General features: G+C 36.5%; 1 protein-coding gene and 1 pseudogene across 2 annotated transcripts in view; both read left to right on the top strand.

Moving 5' to 3' along the window:
* LOC107550598 (solute carrier family 2, facilitated glucose transporter member 2-like) overlaps positions 1 to 3,494 on the top strand; it is a 31,171-nt gene extending 27,677 nt beyond the window's left edge. For both annotated transcript variants that reach the window (XM_016231907.1, XM_016231906.1), the window contains 5 exons: positions 226 to 413; positions 541 to 645; positions 1,929 to 2,030; positions 2,158 to 2,361; positions 2,462 to 3,494. In XM_016231907.1, coding sequence (XP_016087393.1) covers positions 226 to 413; positions 541 to 645; positions 1,929 to 2,030; positions 2,158 to 2,361; positions 2,462 to 2,665 — 803 coding nt within the window. In that variant the 3' untranslated portion in view covers positions 2,666 to 3,494. The remainder of the gene's footprint in view (positions 1 to 225; positions 414 to 540; positions 646 to 1,928; positions 2,031 to 2,157; positions 2,362 to 2,461) is intronic.
* Positions 3,495 to 7,924: 4,430 nt separating this feature from the next.
* LOC107550593 (eukaryotic translation initiation factor 5A-1-like) lies at positions 7,925 to 11,475 on the top strand (annotated as a pseudogene).
* Positions 11,476 to 23,056: the final 11,581 nt, after the last annotated feature.

Genomic DNA, 23,056 nt, shown 5'->3' with positions numbered 1-23,056 from the left:
ATATATATATATACTGTATATACTGTATATATATATATATATATATATTATGAAAGTGATTCCAAGTATATTGTTCCTCTATGTCATTATTGTTATAGTTGTGGTTGGGATTAGCTATTCTCATAGACTAGAGCGATTTTTAAAACGTAAAAAAAAAAATTTAATAAAATTAAAATATTCTGATATTCTTCTGAAATAATGATTCTCAGTTCTTCCCTCTGGTAGGTCTGAAAAGGCTGAAGGGAGATTACGACACCTCAAAGGACATAGCAGAGATGCAGGCAGAGAAAGAGGAGGCCATGAATGAGGCGCAAATGTCCATCCTGCGGCTGCTCCGTTCCTCGGTGTACCGCCAGCAGCTCTTTGTGGCCCTGATGATGCATTTATCCCAGCAGTTCTCTGGGATCAACGCTGTACGCTCAATCTACCTTTATACTCCCATTTCATTGAAAAAAAAAAACATTTCAATTGACATTTTATGGACCCCATTACTATTAGACAACTGTAATATTTGATCTTCTCTTTGTTGTTTTTTTCTAGATCTTTTATTACTCTACTTCGATCTTCCAGACTGCGGGGGTTGGTCAGCCTGTGTATGCCACTATTGGAATGGGAGTTATAAACATCATTTTCACCCTTGTGTCGGTAAACAGACACTAATTTAAAGGCAAACACTGGCTGCTGAGGAACAGGCTCTTGTCTCTTAGAAACAGCAGAGTGCTGTTGCCTCTCGGGTCTTACTTTCTCTTAATGCTTTTTGATAATAACTCAAGACTGATATTGCAGATTTTCCAACTTAGTTGAGAGCATGTTTCTTTAGACAACAGATTGCAACTGAAGGCAGAGCAGCTCTCATTAGCACTGTGATCAAAATGTGTCATTTATTTAGGTTAGATTTATACAAATCTGTGCTGACATTATTAATCATGCTCATATTTAATATACCATGACCCAGTGAGACATCTCACCTTGAATCTTGTGAATGGATTAAGTTATAATAACTGCTGGATCTGGAGAGGTGGCTAAAGCCTGTCTTCTCTCGGCTCATAGAGCTGGAGAGCAACCATATGTTATCGGGGACTTTGCAGTGTTTATCTCTGCTAGTTCAAGGGCAGCCTGCACGTGAAAACAGTTTTGAGTAAAGAGTCAAGAGCTACTCTAAATCAAACAATCCATTCAGAACAGGTTTTGATCAATCTGGTGCATGAAAGCGCAACGGAGTAGACAAAGTCATTTTCTGATTTTCACTCAAGAAAGTTTTAGCTCTAAAGAATAATTAAATTAAGTAATTTTGAAAAATATGGTTTAAATGTGAACTCACATGAGATGAAGACTACAGATTTATACAGCTTAATAAAAATACAAGGGTCACCTCATGAAGGCCACAATGTTGTGATCACATGATCAGCCAAATAGGTTAATTTTATCTTGGTAACCAGGGGCTGAATTGGGAGGGAATTTTGGTGGTGGGGGAACCCAAAAGTCTGGTGGGGATGTAAACATGACCATCAAATCCCTAGAAAAAAATAATAGTTAAAAAATATATAAAATAATTATAAATTAACAATATATAAATAAAATAATTAATAAATGTTTGATAAAAATGGAATACAAAACATATATGGATAAATATACAAATGTACACCAAACTGCTAGAAAAATCATAAATAATAATAACAAAATATTTAAATATTTACATTGAATTTGGGGTAACTGAGACGTTTTTTCCCAGTATTTACCTAGTATTTTTTCTCTCCCCCTATAAAGCATGTTTAGCAGTTTAAAGCCACTAGATGTCAGTATATGGCATTAAAAAAAATGACAAAAACTTCTGAAAACCTTTAAAAAGTCTTTAAGCATACAGCAATTGCAGATCATTCTGGCCATTCTTGAACAGTCCTGTTCATTCATGTGTTTTTTTTTTACAGGTGGTCTTGGTGGACAGAGCGGGCAGACGGACTCTCACTGTGGTTGGGTTGGGAGGAATGTGCTGCTGTGCTGTGGCCATGACAGTGGGCATGGCTTTTCAGGTATCATCTGCATTTTTAAAAAAATATAATAGACAACCATAATTTATCAGAAATGAAGAAAACTCGAGTAGAACTGAATTGCTCTATCGTGTTTGTTTTATGTCTCACTCTTAATTCTGCTTCTCAGGACGTTTACACGTGGATGAGCTACCTCAGCATGGCAGCCATATTCCTGTTCGTGTCGTTCTTTGAGATTGGTCCTGGACCAATCCCATGGTTCATTGTGGCGGAGATCTTCAGTCAGGGGCCGCGTCCAGCAGCCATCGCATTAGCTGGGTTTTGCAACTGGACATGTAATTTCATTGTTGGCATGTTTTTCCCTTATTTAGAGGTAAATTGAGTTCCCTGAACCTTTAATATTGTGCAATATCTTTACATGCCATCATTACATAAGGTCTTCAAAATACGAATAACTCTGCTTTGGTCCTTAGGGTCTTTGTGGGAGCTATGTCTTCGTAATTTTTGCAGTACTCCTATTCGGCTTCACTGTTTTTACCTACTTGCGTGTACCTGAAACAAAAGGGAAGACTTTTGAGGAGATAGCCGCTGTCTTCCACCGCAAACGTGGAGCCCCCCCTTCCAAACCTCAAGAAGAGGCTGAGATGGTGCAGCTCAAGAGCTCTACAGAGGCCTGAAAGGGACCGTTATCTTATTAAAACTGTGGAATGAACGATGTTACTGCTGTCACAGAACTCACCTGTTAGGACAGAACTGATTTGCTGTATATTCCACAGAGCCTCGCACCGAGAGCTTGATGACTTGGCTCATCATTTGACAGGAAATAATTGGTCTTGAAGCAGGTAAAGAGATTAACTAAACACAACAGCATAATTGTGAAAGATGGTGCACAATATAGACATGCACTGGCCTTGGTGCAACTGATGTTGAGACTTAAATGATTGTATATTATTTTTATATTCCCAAAGTTATATATCTGTTAAAGATATTTCAAAGGCATTATAAAATAATATTTTTCAGTGTATTTTATTAATGTGACTTGTCCTTTTAGTGTAATATAGAGAGATTGGGTTGTGTCATACAGCTCAAACAGTCACCTGAAAGAAGATTATAAACTTGGATGCATATATGTGATAAATATTTAAAAATGAACCTATGAAAGAACATCACATACAGTTGGTTAGTGCATAGAGAATATTCTTACATTTTGTTCGAGTTACAGTGGTGGTATTACATTTGTGTACTTTTGCCATTATAAAATTTTTAATGTTTTAAAGTAAATCATTCCAATAACAAACATGCCATAGCAATGATTTGCTTTACTGGATATAAGACTGTTAGGAAATAACAGTTACTTTATTTACATTTGCACCTATAGTATAGGAATAGCAGCCGAGTCCATGAATTGTTGATACAGTACATAGAAAGGCCTTTAAAACACAATGGTGCTGAAACCCTTTTTGCTGTCTGTTGCTTTTGTCATTCTTCCATTTAAATGATACTCCATGGCAGTTTGATGAGTGTCAAAGTACCTGGAAAGCCATTGCAAAGATGCTGTGTACATTACTGTACTTTAATCTACCATTCACAATTTTGGATTTGGTAAATGTTTAATGTTTTTGAAAGAAGTCTGTGCTTACTAAGGCTACATTTATTTGTAAAAACATTAATATTGTGCAATATTATTATATGTTTCACATATGCTTCAGAAAACATTCTAATATGATTTGGTCCTCAAGAAACGTATTATTATCAGTGTTGATAAAGGTGGAATGTGGAGGCTTGTTGAAGCTGAATGGGAGCCTCAAAGTAGTCTTCAATTCCTTCTCCTAAACTTTTTGGTAGTTGATCATACTAGATTAAATATAATGACCTATGAACTCCAATATCATTATATTTTGTCATTTCTGATGGAAGGAGTAAATAGGCTACAAGACTTGCATACATTCAACTAAGGAAGGTTGACTTTGAACAAAAAGGTTTAATTTGCTCTTTGGTCAAAGGTACAGTGTGTTTGAGATATAGCAGGGCGAGTCAATTGCCACGTGTTTTCAATGATAGGTGTAGGCCTACTTTTTTTATCAATTACAATATTTGTTGGTAAATCCAAAAGAATGTTTTTTTTCCCCTTGGCATTTTGCTTTTCTACTATTTTGTGAATTTTGTATTTCCTGCTTAAATCTGAGCACTACACAGCTGAAGCGCTTTCTCTTCGTGCATGAGAATCTCGTCGCTGTAAAGGTGGACTGGCATGCGCAAGTCTCTCTGCCTTTTGTTGGAAGGGAATGACTGGCGTTTTCAATGTTCCAGCATTGCAACATTTATAGGCAAATCATCTGAATACAGTACAGTGGGTGGACACAACTCTGGAAAGAGAATTTGGCGATTGAAGACAGTGTCCTGAAGCGGTCGATTGTGTGGATCAGCGCGTTTGGGTGTAAAGTTGTTTTATTTTGCATGTGTCATACTGATGCAAAGCTAAAACAGCGCAGCATAACTGCCTGCCAAAAGTTCTTGATTCAGATGCGAACCTCTCTGTTTACTCCATTACGAATGATGTGCCATAGTTTGTGAGCAAAATCGTGGTTTATACAGTTAATGAGATCATAAACAGTCTTTAAATGAGTCGGTCAATTCAGTAGTTCCGGTTAACTTTATGTGCAACAGTGAGTCATTCATCCAGCCCAAGCACTCATACTGCTCCGAGTCCGACTGCATTAGATTTGGTAAAGGTAGTGTTTAACTTTACACGCTTACTTTTTGTTAGCCAGGCCATGGTAGTTAGTTGTTAATGATTCGTAGATTTGTTAAAATTTAGGACATTGGCAATGAGTATGGTTAGTCTAGTTTAAAGCTGCAGACCGTAAGTTTTGCATCTTTGTCGCCATCTCTGTTTGAAAACCTGCAATTGCAGCTGTTTTGCAGAATTATGTTCCCTGCGTGGGTTGTGCTCCGGCACGGCTCCAGCGCGGATGAATCTAAGGGTGCTTTCACACCTGCCTCATTTAGTTCGGTTGAATCGCATGAGTTTGTTGTCCTTCTTGGTGCAATTTGTTTGGACAGGTGTGAATGCAGCAATTGCACTCGGGTGTGCACCAAAAGCGGACCAAACAAGAGTACCGAGACCTCCTTGAAGAGGTGGTCTCGGCCCGATTGCAAATGGACTCTGGAGCGGTTTGCTCGTGGTGAGAAAGCAATCCGACCCAACGGACCAACGAACCAAGCGGTATCATAATTCATAATGGGAAATATGCTATATAAAAACCAGCAGTCAGTGTCTGATTCTGTGAGTGAGAATATTTGTTATTGCAGTTGAAAACCAAAGAGCAGCTCTTCATATTAAAACGTTGTGTAATTAATTCTTCTCCGCGCATTACAAGAATGCTGTCCGGACGAAGCCTTGATTCCCACTGGCTGTAACTGCATTTTATATATATATATATATATATATATATATAAAATCTTAAAATATAATTATATATAGATATATTAGAGCGGGAGTGTCAGTCAGATACACATAAAAAAGCATGCGCTCTTATTTCAATGTTGTTGTTAATGTTGAGGTTAGTCAGCGGTTAACTTACTGAAAGCAGGAGTAACGGCTACCTTCGTAAGTGTTTGCATATGCCAGGACAGCAATAAAGCCACAAAAAGCCTGCGGAGCGAATTTGTCAATCCATCTGATGAATGATGCAGTGGAACGTAAACAGGTGAACTCTGACCAATAAGAGGACATCTTTACTCACATGTGACATGCATAAACACAGTTTGGTACGCTTTGCAGTGTTGCCTTGTGAACGCAAACCGAACCAAGAAGAAAATGCAACACTGTAACAAATTAAGTCCCTGTTTCGGAACAAAGCAAACGATCTACAGGTCTGAAAACACCCTAATGTTTTGAGGAGTATGTGGATATTTACTGTACTTCGCAATCACAGATTCTAGCCTACGTCTCGGAATATATGACCCTAATAAGAATTTTCACCGGATATTGTCATCTAAAAAAGTAAGTAACAAGTCTTCCACGTTTGTTCTGACCAACTGAGGAAAAAAAGCATTACAATAAATCACGCTACCAATGGCGATTTAATCTAAAGTTCGGTTAGCTCATATCACATAAAACCATGCAAATTATTATTATTGTTATACTTTATTCTCAAATTATTAATGTTAAAGGGCTCATTGGATGCTACATGCACTTTTACAAGTTGTTTGAACTGAAATATGTGTTGGCAGTGTGTGTACACAACCACCCTATAATGATAAAAATCCACCCAGTGTTTTTTTTTAATCTACTAAAATCTTTACCCCTTTCTCAAATCGAGCCGATCTCAGATGCCTGTCTGTGTGACGTCACAAAAACAGGCCCCTCCCACAATAGTTTGATTACAGTAGTGTTTCAGCACAGACTGGACTGGCGTCTTACCTTAGACCCGCCCTGAGTGAGCTGTCTTCAGTCCGCCATTGTTTCACCGCCGGAGCAGAAGATGACAAGAATGACTCCTAAGCGAGGAGGTGTTCTGTTGTTGGATGTAATAATGAACATAGCAGTTGTCATTTACTCCTGACATCTGAGCCGCTGAAGACGCGCAGTGGACTACGTTTGTTTTTGACAGGGTAAAAAATTTGTTTTTTACATTGCCATTGAAAAATTTTAACCAAACTATGTTACAGACTTTTCATTAAGACCCTAAAGAATCATATCATCTTGTGGAAAATCATCCGATGACCCCTTTAACAACATCAGGATTGCATGACTATGTGTATATAGTGTGTAATAGTATATTTCAGTTTCTGTACGGTCTAATCTCTAATTGTCATACCATTCGAATTTCATATAAAGAAATCCTTTTAACCCAAAAAGATAATTATGCTCCCTTCGAACTGGTTGTCTTTAAAATACAAATCTTGTGTAATCCCAGGCTATCTGTAATCAGATGCACATTTAAAACTGGAATATAATTAAATTTCATTCACATGTGTTTCATAAACACATCCTTTCTGGATTACAATCCGCCATTAAAATGATAAATTAAATTATTCTAGCTGCTCTGAGAAAAGGCTATAAACGATCGGTCACCTGCATTATCCTCAGTCACATGAGATAGCCTAGTAGCCAGGACAACTTCTTTATGTTTACAGACGTGACGTAATAATGCAGTGCCATGCTCGAATTTCCTGCGAAAACCCACCAGTACCACTCAAATTTGAAAACATTATTATAAGATAGATGTTGTGAACACTGGCTGGTTATGTACTTGCTCAAATATTGATTTTGGATCGTTTTTAACCAAAAAAGTTACGGACTGCAGCTTTAAGTTAACATTCCAACAGTCTACAGTCTATTCTATTAGAGCACTTCAACCAGGCCAAAAGTTAGTTTAGCTTTAACATGCTCTCTGCTGAATTAAGTCTATTGTATGCAGATTACCAGACAAATTGAACTTTTCAATCTTCAATTCAGCAAACTAATGTTTTACCACACTTAAAAAGACAGTTCACCCAAAAACTCCCCCTCATGTTGATCCAAACCTGTATGACTTTCTTCTGTGGAACTTAAAAGTTTTGGTTACTGTTGATTCCATTGTATGAAAAAGAAGCTGAGACATTTCCCATGTTATCTTTTATGTTCCAGTAAAGAAAGTAAGAAAGACAGGTACAACATTAAAGCAACACAAGGCTGAGTAAATAACACAAGTTTCCTTTTTTGGGGTGAACTGTCTCTTTAAAAACTACCAAAAAAAGTAATGTTTTTGTACATGTATTGTGGTATTGCTAAGGGTTTTTGAGCATAGCGTCATGGTAGTACCATGCAGATAACTTAGATTTTCATAATTTTTCATGTACCTGTGTTCTGTGAAGAACCTTGCTTATGTAAATACCATGTATCATTGCCATTTTCTTCTGTGCACAGAATCCTCTACGCTTAATCCATCATGACTGATCTTGATACTGATTTCACCAGTGGAGATGCTGGCGCTTCTCTGACCATCCCCGTGCAGTGCAGTGCTCTGCGTAAGAATGGCTTTGTGGTGCTAAAGGGGCGTTCCTGCAAGATTGTGGAGACGTCTACATCCAGGACTGGCAAGCATGGACATGTCAAGGTATCATGTTAATAAACTCACTGCCAAATGCTTATGGTTACAGGCCAAATTTCTTAATACATTGCATTTTATTTAATCTGTAACGTTATCATTAAAAATCCTAAATGCTGAGGCTTCATTTCCTTTTCAGGTGCACTTGGTTGGAATTGACATATTCCATTACTGGAAAGAAAAATTAAGATATCTGTCCCTCCACCCACAACATAGATGTTCCTAACATCAAGAGACTGGACTGTCAAGTAAGTTCAGACCATAATCACCTTTAGGCCTTTTTTTAATCAATGTTCATCAGTCATGTTCACATATGACATTTGTACTTGTTTTATTATTAAACCAGATTTGATTCTGTGGTGTTTTGAAATAATGTGGCTTTTCTGTCTTTCCTTTTGCACAGTTGGTTGGCATTACCGATGGCTACCTTTCCCTGTTGAAGGATAATGGAGATTTGCGTGAGGACCTCAAGCTGCCTGATGGGGATCTGGGCAAAGAAATAGAGAGCAAATTTGAATCTGGGGGTGAATTTCTGGTCTGTAGCCATTACATTGTTTTTAAATTCACCTGAGTATAGTGTTTCCACTGTTAGCTAGTTTAATATTTTTAATAGACTTAATTGAATTTAGATTAGGGGTCTTCAATCTCGTTCAGGACAAGGACCCTTTGGTTGATATAGAGACTGATCATAGACCCCCCTTACATAAGATGCGTTCTCACCATGTTGGATTCACCATAATTACAACTTTTAAACTTTGAATTTTCTGAGAGTTCAGACTTTGGCCATCTGACTCCTGAAACTTCATGCAGAAACACTCAAAATGGCTGCTGTTTCAGCAAGATTAAATGTAGTTAAGCAGTTTTTTTTTTTTTTTTTCATTTAATTCCTGTGTTGCTAATGTCTTAATAATGCAAGAAATTAATTAGCATTTATTGTTAATAGTGTTTCCATAGAAACTCATAATTCCTAAGTCAGAGTACAAGAACAGCTCTGAGTAAAATGTTTCGGGTTGTCATGTGTTATGACATGGCATAAATGCAGCAATATGGTATAAAATTGAGTTTTGCATTTTAAGCCTGACTTATAGGGATGTGCATCTCCAAAATGAGGCCGATGCGGTACTCATCTCGATGCATAGCCAACAATATGATACATTAATGATACATATGAAGCAGCTACCGATGTGATATGATACGATTCACCCCTATTACGATGCAGTGCAATCCGATTTCGATTCGATTCAACACATTGCGATTTGATGCAATGGAAAAAATATGATCACTTCTAATGCCTCGAGGCCTGTTTCATAAGACAAGTTTACCAAATAAGCCAGGGTTATTTCAGTTAGTCTGACTCATTATCAAATGATTTGGTTCCATAAAGCAAATTAGACATAGGCCTAGATCAAGCGCCGACTCTCTCACATACAATTATTTGAGTTTTTTTTCCCGATTGTGCTCCGTCTGTTTAACGCGCATGTTTCACTCGCGTAAGCCTCGCCCACTCCCGACAGCAAAATGGATATATTTGCATGACTTTCTAACATTTACAGATAAAAAAATATACCTGTGACATGTCAGTTATGCACTGAGGAAACGTCTCAAATGCATTAAACAGCACAAATGTATTCGCTGTTTGCCATGGTAGATGGATTTGATTCATGATCGACATTAAGGGCTGCTTAAGAATAAGTGTGCACAAATAAGTGAGATTGCGTAAACTTAAATAGTCGTTTATGGATTGATTTGTTAGGTTATTTCAAGTAAGGTTTTGGACTTTAATCCCCTCTTTTCTTAGCGTCTTTTATGAAACAGGCCTCGGGTCTCTGTAGTGTTGTGAATCGTCAGATTCACGCAGCAGCAGCGGTGGTGATGAGCTAGAAACTTTGAAATTTTCAAATCGCGGTATACCTTGAAACTGGTAATCGGCCCATGTATTTGAGAAACCGTTTAGAGAGGAGAAATCAATCTACATATAAAATATTAGTCACAGATTTTTGGCCACTTTCTAAATAATAAAAGTATAGCGCATCCACTAGTTATTATATATAAATAAATCGTTTTTACCGATGCAAACATGTTAGAAACAATGCACCGTGATACAAATGCCAACTTAGTCGATGCACACTTTTTACATCGATCCATCGCATAGTTAACTTTTATGCCAATGTACTGGTGCGAATCGGTGAATCTTCCCATCCCTAAAAAAACATGCATATATTATTCAATTAAATTCAAGTTTATTTGTATAGAGCTTTTCACGATACAAATCGTTGCAAAGCAACTTAACAGAAAATTAAGTTTCTACAATATTTAGTGGTAGCTTATCAGTGGTGACTGTCAGTTAATGTACACATAGCAGAAATGTACGGAAAAATCAATTAAAGACGTAATCAAACAGACGATGAACACTATTAACAGCAATTATTGTATGATGCAATCAAACTTATAGCTGCATACAATATGCCATATAATATGCATTTACGTTATTATGATTCTTGCATTGCGTATCCATTGACATAACTATTAGTGATGTACATGCAGCTTTATATTACATTTTAATTTGACTTACATTTTAATTTGAATTTAATCAATCTTTCTCCAACTTCGGGATGTATATCCAAGTGTTACAGATTCTAAAAAGAAAAAAAATGTTGGATGAGAACCTGGTTCCAATCGATAACCGATGGATAGGTTTTGTGATGTGGGTGTTGTTGCAATGAAAAATGAATGCAAGGTTGCAGTCGATTGTGGAGGGGCTGTTTTTAAGCGGACTGAATGATTGGAGGAGTCCGGCGTACATCATCAGAGAGAAGTCTGGTGTTTCACAGAAAGATCGAGTTATGGCATTCTGATTAAACGTTAAATAAAAGGTTAAATAAAGCCAATACATGGATTAATCATGCATGATAAGATCTATAACATGCAATTAGAAAGATGGGGTGAATTTTCATTTTATGCTGACTTTAAAAAGTACTTCTAGTATTTTACCATGTCATTTTGAAAGACTCTTAACTTTTTTTTTTTGTGATTTCTTTTTCACTACACTCTTAAAAATAAAGGTGCTTCAAAAGGTTCTTCAAGCGATGCCATAGAAGAACCATTTTTGGTTCCACAAAGAACCATTCAGTCAAAGGTTCTTTAAAGAACCATCTCTTTCTTACCTTTTTATAATCTGAAGAACCTTCTTTCGCCACAAAGAACCTTTTGTGAAACAGAAAGGTTCTTCAGATGTTAAAGGTTCTTTATGGAACCATTTAGACAAAAAGGTTCTTCTATGGCATCGTGAAGCACCTTTATTTTTAAGAGTGTACTCGGAGCTCTTGTAGGTCTCCGTATTGTCTGCCATGGGGGAGGAGTGTCCCATTGCCGTCAAGCCCATGAGTTCATAATGAACAGAAGCTGACTGGCATGTTGAGTGAGGGCCTCCATACCACAAATATTAAATTTTCGTTCTAAAAATCACCAAAGCCACAGCCTTCACAAACCACCCAGAATTGGTTCTGTTGAACTGTAAAGATGCTGGACCTTTTGACCTGCCTCATGAGGTGTTGTCTAATCAGGATATTTCCATCACAATGGGGTTCCTACATGCTTGTTCTTTATTATTTCCCCTAATCCTTTCCCTTTTTTCATTATAGAGAAGCACTTTTATCATTCATAATTAAAAATGGGAATAGTTTTTTTAATGCTCTACTTATTGCAGAAGCCTTTTTATTCATGCCGACGGGCCTTAAACTGCTGCAAATCAGGCAGCAGTCATAGAAGATGAGAAGACTCTATGAATGACACTGTTTGCCGGCATTTGGTACATCTACATTTGTGCCAAAGCCTGTTTGTTCATCTAATTTAATTCAGACCAGATGACCAAATCAAATGTAACTGATCTGTGTAACAAATCCTATTTTTTGTGTTTGTTTGTTTTTTGGAAGTAATTCTATGAAGTTTTACTCCACCTGACAGTTTTTTATTTTTTATTTATTTATTTATTTATTTTTTTTGAAGTTTACAGCATTTGCCGTTCCATAATTCACATTTATTTTGGTAGCAACAGAGCAATAACCCAACTTTGTTTGTTAAATCTTTTTAGTGGTAAGGGAAGATGATTATAAAAAGGGCCTTTGAGCTTTGCATTGGCTATGGACACCGTATGTAACAAACTCTGTTTACAGTCGCTTTGTTATACAACAAAATATTATGCTGCAAAAATTTGCTTTTTTTTGTACTTGTGGACAGGCACCGTGTGTGCTCAAGGGCTTCAATATCAACACTTTCTTTTGTATTCACATTTTATTGCATCTTACATGCACCTGTCTTGTTTACTGGTATAAAGGCTTTATTTGTTTAGTTTTTTTTCCCACCTTCAGGGCACAGTTTGCATTTGGCTCATACAAATATAGGATTTTGATAATAAAAGCATTTTTATTTACTCTGCATTCCTTTATTGATGTAGAAATAAGGAACATTGCTATATCTTTGTTTTTGACTTCCTCTAGGTGTTAGTTTTAATTCTGAAATTTCATCTCAGTAGTTTTTGTTTAATGTAGATGGATCAGCAAATGAAAATGCACTAGGTTAGATAGAATGTTTTTCTTGGAGATATTTTCAGCTGTGTTGGCTGTCATCTTGCTGTGTTCCCTGTTTCAACGAGATTTTGTTTTTGTAAATCTAGCTCTCATATGAAAGTAGCCGTAGATCTGAGAGCTCAAGTGGGAAGTATTGTATGACTGTACAGCATTGAGAAGCTTTCACATTGGCGTATCAACCTCAGTGAGTCTCTCAGGTTTCCAGTGTTGAGTTATTTTGCTGTTTGTAGTGTTGGTCCTAAATATCACTGTTAAATGCCTTTGTCTCTATCTGCAAAACATTAGTGTTCTTGCCTACAAGTGAATCACTCCTTTTTTATTGAATGGTTATATTTGGTTAATTTTTTTAATTTAGCAGCTTGACTGGCAGAAAGAAACTTGTGTCATTATATTACCAGTGCAAATTGTAAGAAGGTGCTTAATCAGACAAGCAAATGATAGTTCTCAGTGTTTTTCATATAGCTAGTTGAATAATGATTGTAAAAATCCACAGACTGGGATAAGACGGGAGCAATTATAATAAACTCAACTGAAAAACGAATGAGCTTTTGTGTTTATTTTCAAACTGTTCACATATTTAATTTGCAATAAGACTGGGAAGAAATTTACAAAAGACTTTAGTTTAGCAGCCATTACTCCATTCTAAAGTGTCACATGGTCCATCAGAAATCATTGTAATATGGTGATCAAAGATTTCTTATTGGTTGAAAAAAAAGTTGTTTAATATTTTTGTGGGAACCTTGAAAGATTCAGGATTCTTTCATAAATATAAAGTTCCAAAGTACTGAAATAGGAATATTTTGTAACAATATAAATGTCTTTAGTTTAGTTTTGATCAATTTAATGCATTCATGCTGAATACGTGTTAATTTCTTTTTGAAAAATCTCACTGATCCAATGTTTTAAACGGCAAAATATGGAATTGCAATCAAAGCTTAAAAAGCTATAAATATTAAATTTCGTACATATTAGCAGTGTTTGTTTTCCCACAATATGGGTGGCCACAAGTTGTCTCATAATAAATCCCACAGTTAACCAAAATTCTTCACAAAAGAGCAAAATTCCACAGGATTTTTGAATCCACAGAAATGACAATTGCTTAGTTGTGCTGTAGGCGCTGTGACACTACGTCATAAACATTCTGCCCAAATAACAGCATAGTCAGTTTTGTGGTATTTTGTTGAAATGTGCCAGCTTTGAAGGCTGAAACAAAAATGGCACTTTGAATGTCAGTTGGCAAGCTTTTTAGCTTTCAATAATGTGCTTCTGATTATGATTTCTTTCACAGCTGCCCTTCATGTCTCCAGCCTGCTTTGGCAGGAGCTTCGGTCAGCAATGCTACCATTTCTTTCAACTTCGGCGTCATGTTTTTGATACAATACCTTTATGTGATTTCTTTTCTGTACATTTTAGCATATTTAGCACATAAAGTGTCTCTCCTGTATTTACATATTTATAATAAACTGTGGGCACTAGATGTCAGTAAAGCACAGTAAAACTACCACGCCAGAACTGCCCAACCTGCCTTTGATTAAGATTTTTAAGAAAGTTTTCTTTTAGCTTTCCCCTCTGGTCTAGTCTGCTAACAGGAGCCTTTAGGCATTGCCAAATGGTTCCTATATAGAAAATGTTCTGCTATCTACATTTCAGAGACGGATTGAGAATTGTAGTGCTCTGTTTACATTTCTAAACTCTGAAATATGAACGTGCATTCTAGAGGCCAGAAAAAGACTTAGATTAAATTCAGATGTAGATGCCTTTGTGTCCATATGGTCTTATATGTACATGTGTGTGGAAGAAGAAGAAAAAAAAACGTTCCACCACATCCATTACTTTTAATGGTGCACAAATCCAGGGGTGATTCTTGTTGGTTCTCCTATGTACCATTGCACATTGCTTCCAGACGGTGAAGAATCTGTCATTTATTTCTTGGTCCTTGTTTCATTGTTGAAACATGCGGAGTGACAGCTGTTCTCACCAGTGAAGAAGATCAAATTTAATGTAAGGGTATATATGTGGTTACTTCCTTTGAAAACAAATATGTATTATAATAGCTTGAGATGTGGCTGTTTGTATTCATTTTACCAGGGACCTCAGATCTAAGGCATCTGCACTGTATCACATGTAAATTGTCTGGTGTTCTGGATAGACTAAAATGATTTAGATTTTTGGTTAAATAGCCCCAACATTTTCTCCATTTTCACCTTTTGCAACTCAATAAGTTGAAACTATAAAATTATGATGTTGCATCAGTTCTGCAATAAAGCTCTTTTTTAATTCTATGTTTTTGAAATGAGAATGATCTAATTTAAGAAATGTATACATTTAACCAGCATAAGGAGGTTTCCCGTTTGCAGTTAGCTTACTGATTTCACAAGCTAGCAAACTCCTTGTTAGTTTGGTTTAGCAGCTGGTCTGCTAGTCTGACAAGCGTCCAAAACCCCTCTAAATTGAGCAAACCATCTTTATTTTCAGTTTAGTAGTTGTCTTTAGTGTAGATAGTTAGTTATGACTTTCACCCTATAAAGCCTACTGTAGCATACTTGATATGCAAATTTCTAAAACCTCTAAATTATCAACATGATTAAAAAAATTGCTGTAAATCTATTGCACACAATCTATTGCATGCCTTCTGTCCTATGATTGACAGTGTAAACTTTTTTTATTGAGTAAAATGCCTTTTAATATAATTCTACGACAAGCATCCCCCTTCAGGTTTTGGTACGCATGTCTTTTTGCTTAGGTTTGAGCCTTTGAATAAAATTGAGGTTTAGTTTGAGCTCCATATTTGTTTATATCATACTATATGGGCCATAAAAGCCCAGTACATCAAATATGATAATCCAAAAAAACCTAACAAAACACAAATGCAACATTTTATTTTTTTTAGATTTTTTAAATATTTTTCTAAAGGTTTGCTAAACTTTTCCAAATTATTTAGCGTCAGAATTTACATAAATAAACCCCAATGACACCTTTACAGGGTGTCATTAAATTAATGAGCAGATACAAAAACTCCCTGATGTGTATTCTGGTAGAGAATAATGCTGAGTTTGACCCTGCTCTCAAAGCTACCTGCCATCTGAGGTCTGTTTACTTACGACCCATGATTTAAAGTCAAGTCATCCTAAAGAGTGGAGGAGGTATTTTGTTTTACAGGAAACAAGGACATCTGAATAAAGCAACAAACTAAAGCCTTCCAGCAAAAAACAAAACAAAAACAAAACACCCAGTTTGCCCTGTTACGGTCCTAGCCTCTCCGAGGGTCACTGAGTTATGAGTCATTGTGCTGCTGTGTAGTCAGAACTAATGCATACCAGGCCCTCATCACCTCACCCTCAAACTTTTTGAGCTGATGTGCATGTGATATAGTAATACAAGCAGAAAAGTAAAAAGGATAGTAAAGAGTCTTATTCTGTCAGTAAGTCTTTGCATTACCTGTGGCCTCAAATACAGTTGAGGGATCTTTTCTCTAAGCCTCTGCTTCTTTTGAAGTCCTTACTCTTGATTTAAACAGGGCCAAAGGAATCACAGTGCGCTGCTCTATGAAAATGCCCTCTTTATTAAAACGTAACTTACTGGAGGATTAAACTCATATCCTGTACATTCTTGTGGTATGCACACATTTAGTCATGTTCCTTTCACTTATCAGTGTCTCCTCATAACTGCACATGGTTTCTTTGGAAAGGGCGCTGCTGATGCTCTGGTGGTTGAGTAAGCCAATTTCTAGGCTTTTTGCCACAGTACTACTACACAGTATAATGTAAGACTTGGCATGTGTCTTAATTTTTCACTGTGGGGAAGAAGAGTATTGTGACACTGGCTTTTAGATCTAGTTGAGTCTTAGTGGATTTGTGTATGAGAAAAAAGATTAGAAAGAAAAATTATTTAGATCTGTTTATCTATAGAATTTGAGTTGAATTACTGAAATAAATGAACTTTTCCACGACATTCTAATTTATTGAGATGCACCTGTACAAGTGACATCATTATTTCCTTTTATCTTATGTTGTCATTTTATATTTGATTATGGCCTTTCCATGAGTTCAGATTGTCTCACAATCACTTCAGTGTGTCAGGTGTTTCAAGATGTATGTGTTATGTTGTAGTAATTAAAAAAAATCTTATCTTTATGTTCTAGCTTTATTTCAGGGAGTGATTTTTGTAATTTCTCCCTGCTGATCAACTACTTTTCATTGTTCAACCAGTGACTCGTGTAAAGCATTTTACGTCACCATTTTTTTTTTTTGAACTGATAAGAGGGTTAAGGGTAGTGGCTGTACGGTCAACCAAGGAGTATCAAGTTTTTGAAAGAGAAAATATGTTGAGAATGGTGTCTCACAATCACTTCAGTGTGTCAGGTGTTTCAAGATGTATGTGTTATGTTGTAGTAATTAAAAAAAAATCTTATCTTTATGTTCTAGCTTTATTTCAGGGAGTGATTTTTGTAATTTCTCCCTGCTGATCAACTACTTTTCATTGTTCAACCAGTGACTCGTGTAAAGCATATTACGTCACCATTTTTTTTTTTTGAACTGATAAGAGGGTTAAGGGTAGTGGCTGTACGGTCAACCAAGGAGTATCAAGTTTTTGAAAGAGAAAATATGTTGAGAATGTGAGGATAAGTGGATAGATCTGTTATAGATTTGAAAATGCTGTTTAAAAGCAGAGGCTACATGGTTTGCTTGAGGCATTGTCCTTTTATCTGGACAGCACATGTCCCCTGGGCTCATGTCAGACTTGACACTTCCCTCACCCCCTCTTTAGGCTCCCTTTGAAGTGTGCTTACAGGAAGTGTGAAAGGGTGAATCACCAGATGATGAACTTGACAGCTAAAAACAAGTTTGTTTTTCATAAATACAGAAGGGGCCAAAAGTCTGAGGTCACAAGTTTGAACATATGTGATTTATATTTCATTTAAATGTCGAAAAACATTTTATGACATTTTAAAACAAAGCATCTTATGACATAAAATAAAAAAAAGATTATGTACATCTAGGTCAGTAATCAAATAAGTAAATTTGTGACTGATTATGTAAACTCCTTTGTACAGATCATCTCAAATCATAATAGAGAACATTATCTTGAGGTTTGACACAAACTTGAGAAGTTTAGCTCTGACTGCTGCTGTCATTAAGGCAAAACAGAGACAACACAAACACTGAGACTTTCTGAAATTAATGTGTTTTTTTTTAAATGTATCTTTCACTCAAATTTTTATGCTGATAATTCAATTTTTAATTAAACTTTTTGTATTAAATTAGAAAACTTGGATACATTTTTATCTCAGACTTTTGTGTGTGTATATGAATGTATTTTTCATGCTCTTATATCTATATAATTGTTGTATCTGTATTTTGATTGAGGGAAAGAAGAATGCAAAACGGGGAGACAGTGAAGTTGAAACGGAGCACCTGTTATTGAACAGGTCCACAGCAAGGCTGTGATAAGATATTTAGTTTTTAAATGGTTTTCTGTAGAAAATGTGGAAAAACTTTTGTTCTTACAATATAGTTTAGGCCTTGTTTGATATGCTGCCCATTCAACCAAGCACATGTGTAATTCTTAACACACTGAGAACTGGTTTTCTTTTAAACATACAGTAACATTGTATTAAGGGCTTTATCAAATCAGCATTGCTTTTGATTTGTATCGTCAAGACATTCTCAGCCAGTGTAGAAGCCTGTTTTTTTTTCTATCTGCTGTCTGTGCAGGTGTATAAACAATGCAGATGGTGAGAGGCTTTATTTGTCAGGATGTTCTGGAGAGAATGATTTCATGGGTTGAGAGCGGCTCAGACTGGATCTTCAGCTGTACATAATAACACCAGTATAATGTGATCCTTGTGAACTCTTGTGGCTCCTGTTTGAAGAAGCCTCCAGGCATTTCCTGAGGAGGCATGGTCTCGCTCAGAGCTTTCCAAATTACATGGTCATATATAACTGACCAACTCTCTGCTGTTGATTAACATCCTCAAAACCCTGGGCTTGATTAATTTTATGTATTTATTAATTTAATTTATTTAGACAATGTATAGAATTTTAATACTGGCTTTTTGTTTCAATTATCAGACATTATAACATGATGATTGCCTAAATTATTGTCAGCCAGTATTGTAATATCAGTGTATCCATAAATATGGTCCTTTCATTCTCTGTGACTGTAAGCAGTATAGACCAGTTTGGAGTAGACATCACAGTTACGTCATTTGCAGCTGCGTGCACAACGTGGTTACCAGAAAAACACTGGTAATAAGTGGAGGGAAATGGGTTAAATTCATGGAATAAGAGAAAAAATGCATTGTTGTGCCTTTGGATGTCAGACATTTAAACAGACAGACTATGGAGGAACCCTGCTATGATTACCCTACTTTTAAAGCATAAATTTTAAGCATTAATCAGAATTGTGAGATATAATCTCAGAATTGTGAGAAAAAAGTCAGAATTTGGAAATATAGACTCAAGACCTTTTTCATTCTTTTATTCCATGGCTTCCATAGACTGCTACTTTAAAACTGTAATTTTCTGCCACCAGATAGGCTCCGCCCACAAAAAACAAAACATCATCACTGTTTGCAAACATCGAAAATTTCAGAAGCACTGGTAAGCTTTCATAAGATGCCCTTCAAGTATATGTTCTCCAGCAAATCAATAAGCATGGCTTCCGGAGGGAAAGAGAGACAGAGATAGAAGAGAGTGATGGAAGCTTGTCTGTATTGAAAACAGATGAGATAGAATTTCTCTAATATTTTAAAGGAGGTTTTGAGTGCTGGTTCAGGCAGCATCACTCCAGCCCACAACCCCCTCATTCTCCAAAACGCAGTTTGACTTCTATTTAGTTTTGCCCAACAGGTGTTTATTTTCTTCTGCCATTATATTACAGCTATGTATCATAAACTGAAACCTTTTCTGTTCATTTATAATATACCTAAAACATTCTAGACAAACTGCGCTAAAATAATTGGTCTTTATGACTGTTCATCCTGATAAATCTGCCATAAATCAAATGCTCCTGCAGATCAATAATCAGCCATGATTTCCTCAATTTCAGGTTATTTTATTTATAGAGCCCTGTGGTTTCTGTTATTTTGTGTCTGATAGATAGACTTAAAACCATCAGCTGCCGAGAAGCACTTGCTCAAATATCACAGATTGATTTTGGTGTAAGAGGTCTCATCTTTTACTAATCCTGGATTTGGCTTTGCTTGGCCATTTGTTGGGATAAACAGGAAAGTGTGTTCAAGCGCCAGCGAAACAGTGTAAAGAAATAGTCTTTGTGAGAAGCAGTCATTAGGTTGTTTGCACATGACGTCACTGATGACACGCGAAATGCAGCTGGAGGGCAGGAAGTGATTTTTTTCTCCATAGGAATCACTAGCAGAAACTCAAAATGCCAGTGTTTTGCGTTGTTTATGGATGCTTAAATTGGCCAAACCGAGAAACCACAAGGAGCTTTTATCGTGTACGAAAATGTGTTGTTCATAAATGGGGAAAAGTCAAGAAATTGATTGAAAAATGCAGGAAAAAGTGGCTTGTAAACCTGTGTCTGACGTTTGGAAGCCACTTTGCCGTGGGGAGGAAAGATTTGTGCATAGAAAGAGATAAAAGCTTATAGTTCAACAAGGCCACTTTCATCAAACGCCCATGTGAAAACTATCTCTGAGACTTTATATTGGCTAGGTCGAGTAGTTCTCCATGATATGTTTGTCTTTAATAATTTTACAGTTTTCATGTTTGCAGAATGATGGAGTGTGTGTGTAGAAAGTGCTGACGGTGTTCAACATCTCCTGTGAATAGCTTGGAGTGATTCTTCATCTGAACACAGAGAACAAAATAAATAGAAAACCTGTGAGAATGATTAAACAAGGAATATTTCAACGTTTTCTCAAGTAAAACCTCTAGTCTCTTTGAAGAGTGTCCAAGTTTAAACTATATCAATAAATCTTACATTTGGCAGTGCTGTGAAATGCAAGTGAGGAATAGCCTGTTGCTTACTAAGGCCATCTTATGTAAGACTTCTTAAGTGTGGTATGTAAGACTATTTTTCTCCTTAAACTAGTTAGGACTGCCTTGCGGACTCTGTTTGGACTCAGACTGAATGAAATGAAAATCAACCGCACATGTTAAGCTCTGTGCTTGTTTGAAGAGCCAAGCCGTGCAGAGTTAAGAAAATAAGAGCTTCGGAATACAGTACACCCAGGTTGAAGGCCGCTGGTGGGAGTGGTTGATATTTTGCTTAGCCTTGACAGAACGTCATCACTTTATCTGCGGAAGGTAATCGCCCAGGAGGAGTCATGTTAACGGATCATCAGATACGTCGTTTATGTTTACAGAAACAGAATGTTCCACAGTTTTCATATAGCAGTTAAGCTTCACAGTGTGGCACTTTGAGACTTTGAGACTTTCCCCTCGTTGAAGATCATAAGATCACAGATGGCGCTGTTGCAAAGTGAATGAAAAGTCTGTCATCATTTACTCACCCTCCAAACTTATACGAGTTTCTGTCTTATGCTGCACACAAAAGAAGATATTCTAAAGAATGTTGGTGACCAGACAGTTGTTGGTAACCATAGATTTCCATAGTATTTTTCCCCACACTATGGAAGGCAATGGGTACAGTCAACAGTCAACTATTTTAAATTAATTTTATTCATTTTTTTTCATTGTAATTTTTTATCAAAATGTCATAACTTGATCTTTTAGAGATGCATGCTGGACTTTTCCAATAATTTCTGCCTTTTAAACCTTTTTTATTTAGTCAACTGCAAGCTCGCATTCAAATACTTCCATTTTATTTCTTTAAACAAACTATACCAGACTCTGTTGGTATGTCTCACAGCTTTGTAGAAATTTGCCAGACAAGCAGTGTTTGACTGACATTTCCGACATACCTTCAGATGTTAACAGGTGTGTTTTAGGTTCCCTTCATTTGGTTATCGCAGCAATCCATTGTAATTACTTGAAAAGGAGCATCCAGCACATTCAACAAATTTTCTCCTTTTTGAAGAAAGAAAGATTTGGAAAAGGTTTGGAACTCACCGTACACGACAGAAGAGTTTTATGGAGCCAGGATAAGACCTTTTAACCAATGTCTGCATCAAAATAATCTTCTTGGCAAATTCAAAGGGATAAAACAACTTTTTCCACATGAGCACATGGCTGCTTCTCCTTCTAAGAAAGGTGTTTTGGAACATAGGGAAAAATAATGTTGTCTGTAGTTTGACTCTGGAGGTGATTTCATATTTGCGATGAATTTGAGTATAATAATTTGTATATTTTCAATACCCCAAATGCAAAAAGGGAACTCTTGTTTCGACACTGTAATCGCAGCTCTGGTGATTGGAAGTTTCCAGACACATCAAAAATGTTTTGAAATGATAAAGGATATCCTTCTCACTGCAGCAGCCTGTGCACACAAAAAAGTGCTAAAGGTTGAGAATCGAGAGGGTGTTGAGCAAATACATTTCTTTTAGGCTTGAGCCAAGACATTGTTCCTGAAGCGTGAAAACAAAATAAAAAGGTCTAGGACAAGCAAAGCTGTTCCCAGTAAGTGTTGTGACTTACAGTGCAGTGTGCTTCATATTAATGGTGTAGATAACATTTAGTCATGGAAAAAGAGGCCAGCTGGAATATTCCGGACAGCTGCGGAATCAACTGACTAAACATCTCTCACTATTCCTGTAGTTGTTGGGAACCTCATCACTGTCGACACTGAATAATAAACATCAGTCAAGAGTGAAAACAATCAAACTGTTCACATCAGTATTTGTAAAACATCTTCAAGCACGGGAGTGTGGGAATATAAAATCTAGACTGCTAAGGGCGTTGTTATAATTGGTCTATTGTGTCATTTTATGTTTTTGTCCCATTTTTTCATTATTTCGGATCTTTCATGATGGTTTCATGTCTGACTCATGCAGTGGACAGAGCACAGCAGAAAGAAACAAGAGTGAGATCGAGGGCCGAAAGTCCATAATTGAATTAGAAACGTCAGGAATTCTTTGATTGGGGTGAAATCCCTCCTGACCCTGGGGTACTTCTCCTTGCAGATGTGTATGAATGAGGCTTTTCAACAGGATGTCCCAATGGAATCTGCTTTTATTCTCTCCATTGCCTCTATCTCATACTTCAATTTGTAGGTACAGTATATATATATATACATTAAGGAGAACTGCCTCTAGTCACGTACCATTGGGGTGCTTGAAAATATTTTGATTTTGTTAAAGATCAGTAAAGTTTTAGAATGAATAATAATAATAATTGAATTATATTTTAATAATGTCGTTTATATGACAAACCTATAATAATATTATTTGAAATATTAACAAAAATCAATCACAATTATTCTTTTTACTTTTTGGTTTTGTTGTAGTTAGGCTTGATCTGAA

Source organism: Sinocyclocheilus grahami, unplaced genomic scaffold (assembly GCF_001515645.1).
Source record: "Sinocyclocheilus grahami isolate Dianchi unplaced genomic scaffold, SAMN03320097.WGS_v1.1 scaffold402.1, whole genome shotgun sequence".
Taxonomy (NCBI): Eukaryota; Metazoa; Chordata; class Actinopteri; order Cypriniformes; family Cyprinidae; genus Sinocyclocheilus; species Sinocyclocheilus grahami.
The sequence above is the reverse complement of the archived record's forward strand: the minus strand, read 5'-3'. Positions and strand labels throughout refer to the sequence as shown.